Here is an 8,574-nt window from a genome sequence, read left to right on the forward strand (position 1 = left end):
ATTTAAACAAAAAAAATATACAAAAGTATTATTTTCTAATTTTGATACGACTGTAAAATATATTTAAATAAACAATTAGTATATTTTCATAGGTACGATTTTGCATATCTAATATAAACAGCCTTTAAAAGTTAACTCGATATTAAATGTTACGTAAATATATAGTTATTTGTATAACAACAATATTATTTATTATCTTTATTAATTTCATGCATTATAATTTTCATATCAATTGTTTTTCTGTGTTTATATAGAATTATGTATGTATATATATATATATGTGTGTGTGTGTGTGTTTTACTGTCTTATGTATACGTAAGACAGTATTTTGTAAATTGAAAAAATAATAATATATACTCTTTACATTCTAAATATATTGAATTCTTAATAAAATATGCGAGAAAATTTACTTACCTCCCCTCGCGCTAAAGATTTATCGATGCCATCTTCCCTTCGTTCGATCCGTCTCGTCGCGAAAAACGCTCGCTCACTTCGACACGAAAAAACACAACTAATTATGTGTCGCCCGCTTTAATTAACACGATACATATTTTTCTAGACGGTATCCATTTTTATTACATAGAAAATGCAATGAAAATCGCGGAGCTACTACACTTCGACCGCAATCGGACGCGGCGCGATGCGAAATAATATGGCGACTGCGCATGCGCACATGTTGGAATGTCAGCGCGATACGGCAATTACACTAAACGCGCGTACATAGTAATATTTAAAAATGTTTTAACAATCCGTAATTTTACAACTTACAATTACCTTAATATTGCGTCAAAGAATTTACCTTGGAACTTTTCCCCAGCACAATTTTCTCTATACGTGCTAAAAAAAAATTAAAAAAGTTAGAAAGGATTAATTGGAGACTCCCATTTTCAAAGTTATGAGCAATCGTTGACATACATATTGGCATTCGATGGAATGAAAGTACAATATTCATTGCAAATTGTCGCGTAAAGTCCATAACCCTGGAAAATTCTTTTCTTGCGTCTTTTGAAACCTTCCTCATCTAACGCGATACGAAATATACGTACGTGTCCGGGCAAAAAAATCGCGAAGATCACTGCGACAGCCTGAAGCGCGCAAGGGCATGTGGTTGGCAGTACTGACCGGCAGTAAAATGGCGTGGTCGTTTCGCTGGAAGAGTGAATACGGGTCAGGAACGTGTGTGCACGACGTCAATAGCGCGTTAGGCTTGACATGTAAATAATAAACGAGCGTATAGTCGATTAAAGACTGGCTCGTGCCTGTTTGTCTTTGCCGTATCAACGCTCCACCGAGTGTCCGATGATATTCCGGTGATACGTTTCTGACAGCGTGTCCGCAATGGCCGATGAGTCCGCTCCGCTGCCGAAGAGGCGCCAATTGGTAAACAAAGAGCACGCGCGAATTTCGGCGTCGACGATGTCGAACAACTCGAGGGCGATTCGACCAATGTGTTTTTCTCATCACTTACGTGATTCCATTTACAGCGGGAAAGAACTAGAAAATTGTACACCGATGACTGGACCTTAGGTGACGAGGAAATCGAAGGACGTAGAACTTTTCAGCTCGACGAGAAGATCGAATGCGAGAGGTATGACCTGAACAACTTCAGTGGACTCTTTCGTGAGATGACTGGACCGGAGCTGAATCTCATGTATCTGCAGAAATATGGTCTGCAGATACCGTTGTTGTTTAAGGAGAAGTCAGGGCTGGGTCTACGAGTACCCAGCTCCAATTTCTCCATCAATGATGTGAGAACTTGCGTCGGTAAGTTTTAGGTATGAGAACAAAAATATTATATATTGCAGGTTAATAATGTTTATACGATAGGTTCTAAGAGAATACTGGATGTTATGGATGTTAATACTCAAAAGAACGAAGATATGACAATGAAGGAGTGGCAAAAGTATTACGAGGATTCTAACAAGGAGCGTCTATTGAATGTGATTTCCTTAGAGTTTAGTCATACCAAGTTAGAGAATTATGTACAGTCACCTGCATTAGTGCGACAAGTCGATTGGGTAGACGTAATATGGCCAAGGCATTTGAAAGATGCTCAAGTGGAATCTACAAATCTTTTAGAAGACATGATGTATCCAAAAGTGCAAAAGTACTGTTTAATGTCGGTGAAAGGTTGTTACACAGACTTTCATGTTGATTTTGGTGGTACAAGTGTGTGGTATCACATTCTGCGTGGTGGCAAAATATTTTGGCTGATTCCACCAACTGAGAAAAACTTGGCTCTTTATCAAGAGTGGGTGTTGAGTGGTAAACAGTCGGATGTATTTTTCGGTGATATGGTAGACAGATGTGGCAGGATAAGTCTAACAGCTGGTATGACGCTATTCATACCAACTGGTTGGATACACGCTGTATACACTCCTCAGGATTCTTTGGTTTTCGGTGGGAATTTTCTTCATAGTTTTGGCATAGAGAAACAATTGAAAGTGGCGCAAGTGGAAGAGCATACAAAAGTGCCACAGAAATTTCGGTATCCATTCTTCACAGAAATGTTATGGTAAGAATCAATTTTATATATATATAAAAAATATTAAATGTAATGTGTATTATTACAAGCATTTATATGTTTTTACAGGTATGTTCTTGAAAGATACGTGCACGTACTTTTGGGTAGGACTCATTTGGAAATATCCGAATCGCAGCGGCAGCATTCAGTTCCACAACAGCACCAGCATATACATATAACGCCGTTTGAATTGCATGGTTTGAAAGCGATAGTTATGTATTTGCATTCATTGCCGTCGACGAAGAAAAACGTTCCGGAATTGATACGCGATCCGGTTGCTCTTATTCACGACGTTCGATGTTTGGTAGAACAGCATAGGAACGATAATCCAGAAGCGGCCGTAACGGGCAGTCCTGTATTGCCGCCACCGCCACCCTTAACTATCGCAGATAGGGTATCTATTATTTATTACACATAATTGAAATAAATACATATTGTTTGAATATCTCTTTAATCTCGTTACTCTTGTAGGAACGCATGAGAGTAACCAGAAAAGGTTTTGTAAAGATGCAAAGGCATCACTCGGAGAAATCCGAGAGAGCGTTTCCGCGCAGGAGACGTACTAGATGCAAGAAATGCGAAGCATGCACTAGACAGGATTGTCGTGAATGCGTTTATTGCCAAGATATGGTGAAATTCGGAGGTAGTGGTCGTGCCAAACAAACATGTTTAATGCGTCAGTGCCTGAGGCCTATGCTGCCCGTTACGTCAGCTTGTAAAGTCTGTCAGTTGGATGGCTGGAAACAACCACCGGCGCCATTAATGGGTATGTACGATTTGCAAGCAATCAAATATATTATTTATTATATTATGACAACAAATAACATATTTCTAGATCAAATGTTTATAATTACAGGTAAACCTGTTCCCACGGCACCATCTAATTTAATGGAATGTTCGATGTGTTTCGACATCGTGCATCCAGAATGTATAGGTTTGGATTCGGAAGAAATAACAGTGAATGACGATTTGCCAAACAGTTGGGAGTGTCCCCAATGTTGCGAGCGAGGTCGAAATTTAGATTATCGGCCGCGTCAGCCGAAGGCTCGCGCACGAAAATTATCAGTATCCAGCGCAGCTTCTTCAGCCCCTTCTACAGATTCTGAACGGGCTATGACACCGAGTAAACGATCAAGGCCTGACCCCACCGAGGTAAATTAATTTTATGAAAATATATAGGGACATCTTTGATTAATGAAATGTCTTATATCTTTAATACAATAATTTTTATACATTTTCACGTAACTAGATCTCAAGATATATCTCTAGTTGCGTTATATAGGGCGCTCCTGTATAAATTTTGCGTTCGTGTTGGTTCGTTTTCTTCAGGCATGGAACGATTCGCCTGGAGAGCCAGCCGAAGGTGAGCAGAAAATGACTCAGCAGCGCATTCAGCTGGCTATGCAGTTGATCGCTTCGAGTAGTAGATCTCTAGCGAAGGCGCACGTAGTAGTCAGGCCAGCGCCGGCGCCACCGCTACCTATCCAGGAAACGGATAGCGAGTCAAAGCAACAAAATTCAGTGTTCAACAAAACGGCAATGCTTGCGGTATTTCGATTCCTCGACATAAAGGATCTGCTTAATTGTGCCTTGGTTTGCCGTACCTGGGCGAGATATAGCATAGATCCCGGTCTATGGAAGAAGATCAACATGTCGCACTATAATCTAAGGTCCATACACTTGACCGCCATCATCCGACGACAACCTGAGAGTCTTTCGCTTGACTGGACCAAGATCAATAAGATGCAATTAGCTTGGCTGTTGAGTAGACTACCGCAGTTACGAACATTATCCCTTCAGGGCTGCACTTGGTCCGGTATTCGCGCTCTGAAAAGCTGCAGCTGTCCGCCTTTAGAAACACTTAACTTGAGTTACGTTACCTATCTGAATGATGCTGTTCTGCAAGAGGTCTTAGATTCACCGACGGACTCAAGACCCGGTCTCATCGATAAGACATCGCGATTAAAGCATCTCAAAAATCTGTCTTTGGCTGGATGCGATCTCACGGATCGAGGAGTGAAATACATAATTCAGCATTTGTTGGATCTCGAGACCCTGGACCTTTCTTCAATCGGTAGACTCACTGATTCTGGCGTAGCGCAATTGACATCGTTGCCAAACCTGGCATCATTAAACCTGGCAAACTGCAAATTACTCACCGAAACGACTCTCGATCATTTGGCGAGATGTAAGGCACTTAAACGCTTGGACCTGCGACACACCACTCAAGTATCGACGCAAGCCGTCATCAAGTTCGCCGCGAAGAGTGAGCACAACTTGCATGTAACGGACGTTAAGCTGGTGGAGGAGAAAAAGATCAAAACCGAGTTCATAGACACGTGAAAGAACGCGGCGCTCATAAGCGAGCTATTGTTTAGTGCAATCTGGTTATCGTCGCGTAGAGATATCGTTCGCGAAGAATTACAGCCATAATAATACATCATACTACAATCAGCGATTATTTATTTTGCACAAGAGAATTTATAGGCATCATCTCACATCATGCGTGTATAATAGGGAAGACTTGACTAACACAGATTTTTTATTTGGATAATGCAGTTTTATTTAGATGAGATCAAACAAATGCAAGAACAATTCCTTCATGACTTACATTTCTTCATAATATTCTTTCCTTTCTATTGCAAATACTTGTGATTTTCAAATGTACTATGTTTGATATTAATAATTTATCTTTGTTATGTATTTTTTACATTGATTCAATCTATTTAATTAAACATCATAAATCTTACAAATTATTTAAAATAATGTTAAAAAGTTCTCTAATCATATATTTTTTTTTTTTAGATTCTGAATATCATATAAAGAAATCAATACCTCGTCATTTTATATCTTTCTTTTCTTTTCTTGACTTTGTGTAGAATTAGATTACAAAGATAAGATCTAATTTTATCAAAACCTGGAAAAGTATATAGAAGTGGATGGGATATTCTATCGAATCGTTCTATCGAATTGTTCATCAGAAACATTTTTCGCATAGAAAGTATTGTGGAAACCGGATGTGCTCGAGAATAATTATTTATCTGATACGAGTCTTTCGAACATATCTCATTCAAGAAAGCATCGCAAAAACAAGAAAACTAACTGCAATTACATACAGAGACACATTTATTCGTAAACGCGCGTCAAATACACACACATACACAGTGTACTATATCGTTTCGTAACATTAGACAGATGATCTCTACATGTCGAAAACATCTATGTTCCGAATTTTAATTTTCGATCCAAGCTGCAACTCGTAAACAACGTCGGATGTTCTGCGCAAATCGATGTACATACATACATACATATACCTGCTTTTTATATAAAAATGCACGTTTTATCTATCTCTTTTCCTCGCTCTTTCTTCATTTATCTCTTGCAAGTATTTTACATGTTCGATTTTATGTAAAATCAACAAAGCGATAAGCGAACTAGATGCCAATTTAAATACTACCATGCGTCCTATAAAATTGTTCATTCTTTTCATTATGTTTCATGTTTGTATTATAATATTTCAAAAATGGTGATGGTAAATGCCATTCTCAACTATTTTGGTCAAGGATATATTACCGCGAACGAAAAGGTCGTATTTTTTTTTTTTTTTTTTTAGAAAAACTTTCGGTAAATCTCACTTACAGGTACGTAACTAAAGATGCAATTAGCTTGGCTGTTGAGTAGACTACCGCAGTTACGAACATTATCCCTTCAGGGCTGCACTTGGTCCGGTATTCGCGCTCTGAAAAGCTGCAGCTGTCCGCCTTTAGAAACACTTAACTTGAGTTACGTTACCTATCTGAATGATGCTGTTCTGCAAGAGGTCTTAGATTCACCGACGGACTCAAGACCCGGTCTCATCGATAAGACATCGCGATTAAAGCATCTCAAAAATCTGTCTTTGGCTGGATGCGATCTCACGGATCGAGGAGTGAAATACATAATTCAGCATTTGTTGGATCTCGAGACCCTGGACCTTTCTTCAATCGGTAGACTCACTGATTCTGGCGTAGCGCAATTGACATCGTTGCCAAACCTGGCATCATTAAACCTGGCAAACTGCAAATTACTCACCGAAACGACTCTCGATCATTTGGCGAGATGTAAGGCACTTAAACGCTTGGACCTGCGACACACCACTCAAGTATCGACGCAAGCCGTCATCAAGTTCGCCGCGAAGAGTGAGCACAACTTGCATGTAACGGACGTTAAGCTGGTGGAGGAGAAAAAGATCAAAACCGAGTTCATAGACACGTGAAAGAACGCGGCGCTCATAAGCGAGCTATTGTTTAGTGCAATCTGGTTATCGTCGCGTAGAGATATCGTTCGCGAAGAATTACAGCCATAATAATACATCATACTACAATCAGCGATTATTTATTTTGCACAAGAGAATTTATAGGCATCATCTCACATCATGCGTGTATAATAGGGAAGACTTGACTAACACAGATTTTTTATTTGGATAATGCAGTTTTATTTAGATGAGATCAAACAAATGCAAGAACAATTCCTTCATGACTTACATTTCTTCATAATATTCTTTCCTTTCTATTGCAAATACTTGTGATTTTCAAATATACTATATTTGATATTAATAATTTATCTTCGTTATGTATTTTTACATTGATTCAATCTATTTAATTAAACATCATAAATCTTACAAATTATTTAAAATAATGTTAAAAAGTTCTCTAATCATATATTTTTTTTTTTTAGATTCTGAATATCATATAAAGAAATCAATACCTCGTCATTTTATATCTTTCTTTTCTTTTCTTGACTTTGTGTAGAATTAGATTACAAAGATAAGATCTAATTTTATCAAAACCTGGAAAAGTATATAGAAGTGGATGGGATATTCTATCGAATCGTTCTATCGAATTGTTCATCAGAAACATTTTTCGCATAGAAAGTATTGTGGAAACCGGATGTGCTCGAGAATAATTATTTATCTGATACGAGTCTTTCGAACATATCTCATTCAAGAAAGCATCGCAAAAACAAGAAAACTAACTGCAATTACATACAGAGACACATTTATTCGTAAACGCGCGTCAAATACACACACATACACAGTGTACTATATCGTTTCGTAACATTAGACAGATGATCTCTACATGTCGAAAACATCTATGTTCCGAATTTTAATTTTCGATCCAAGCTGCAACTCGTAAACAACGTCGGATGTTCTGCGCAAATCGATGTACATACATACATACATATACCTGCTTTTTATATAAAAATGCACGTTTTATCTATCTCTTTTCCTCGCTCTTTCTTCATTTATCTCTTGCAAGTATTTTACATGTTCGATTTTATGTAAAATCAACAAAGCGATAAGCGAACTAGATGCCAATTTAAATACTACCATGCGTCCTATAAAATTGTTCATTCTTTTCATTATGTTTCATGTTTGTATTATAATATTTCAAAAATGGTGATGGTAAATGCCATTCTCAACTATTTTGGTCAAGGATATATTACCGCGAACGAAAAGGTCGTATTTTTTTTTTTTTTTTTAGACAATTCAAGTTTCAGTAAAACTTAAAGACGAAATCGCCACACTGTAACACATTGTATAATACATGTAATGCACAATAGCAATAGCCATTTGATTCCCAAATATAATTTTGATTTTTAAAAGATGCTTAATTTTATTCTCATCATCGTTCAATTACTATATTTCCTGTTCCTCACTGCAGTCACATCGATTTAAACGAATTGGAAGCGAGAGCATACGATTTTTTTTGTAACATACAGTATCTCTTCACTATTAAAAAATGTTTCGCTTTATTAGGAGAAAGAAAATTATCCACCCCATTTCTTGAATGAATCTTGCTTAATTTTCCCGCCATAATCAACGTGAAGCTGCTAACGTCATTCCGGAGTCGGTAACAAAACGTCGCGAGCGCGGGGTAGATTGATTCTAAATCGCGACGCATTAATTAGTGAGTAAGTCATAATTAGTATTATAATTAAATAATTTTTGATTGCGTGGCATATAAATCCGGCGTTTGGCGACGTGTGGCGTATCATTGTTCACGCGCAGT

The 8,574-nt window shown here is 37.8% G+C and overlaps 1 protein-coding gene across 2 annotated transcripts; it reads left to right on the forward strand.

The window, feature by feature from the left end:
* Positions 1-1,116: 1,116 nt before the first annotated feature.
* LOC115233656 (jmjC domain-containing histone demethylation protein 1-like) lies at positions 1,117-8,167 on the forward strand. Of its 2 annotated transcripts, XM_029804206.1 has the most exons (8): positions 1,117-1,380; positions 1,485-1,764; positions 1,828-2,515; positions 2,594-2,918; positions 2,996-3,290; positions 3,381-3,676; positions 3,854-4,267; positions 6,180-8,167. In XM_029804206.1, exons 1-8 carry the CDS (start codon positions 1,339-1,341, stop codon positions 6,777-6,779), a joined length of 2,940 nt encoding a protein of 979 aa, XP_029660066.1. In that variant the 5' UTR covers positions 1,117-1,338; the 3' UTR covers positions 6,780-8,167. The 2 variants fall into 2 exon arrangements, with proteins under 2 accessions (XP_029660066.1, XP_029660065.1); XM_029804205.1 differs by lacking the exon at positions 6,180-8,167 and having other exon boundaries at positions 1,339-1,380; positions 3,854-6,142.
* The last annotated feature ends 407 nt before the right edge of the window (positions 8,168-8,574 follow it).

This window comes from Formica exsecta, unplaced genomic scaffold (assembly GCF_003651465.1).
Source record: "Formica exsecta isolate Colony F162 unplaced genomic scaffold, ASM365146v1 scaffold181, whole genome shotgun sequence".
NCBI lineage: Eukaryota > Metazoa > Arthropoda > Insecta > Hymenoptera > Formicidae > Formica > Formica exsecta.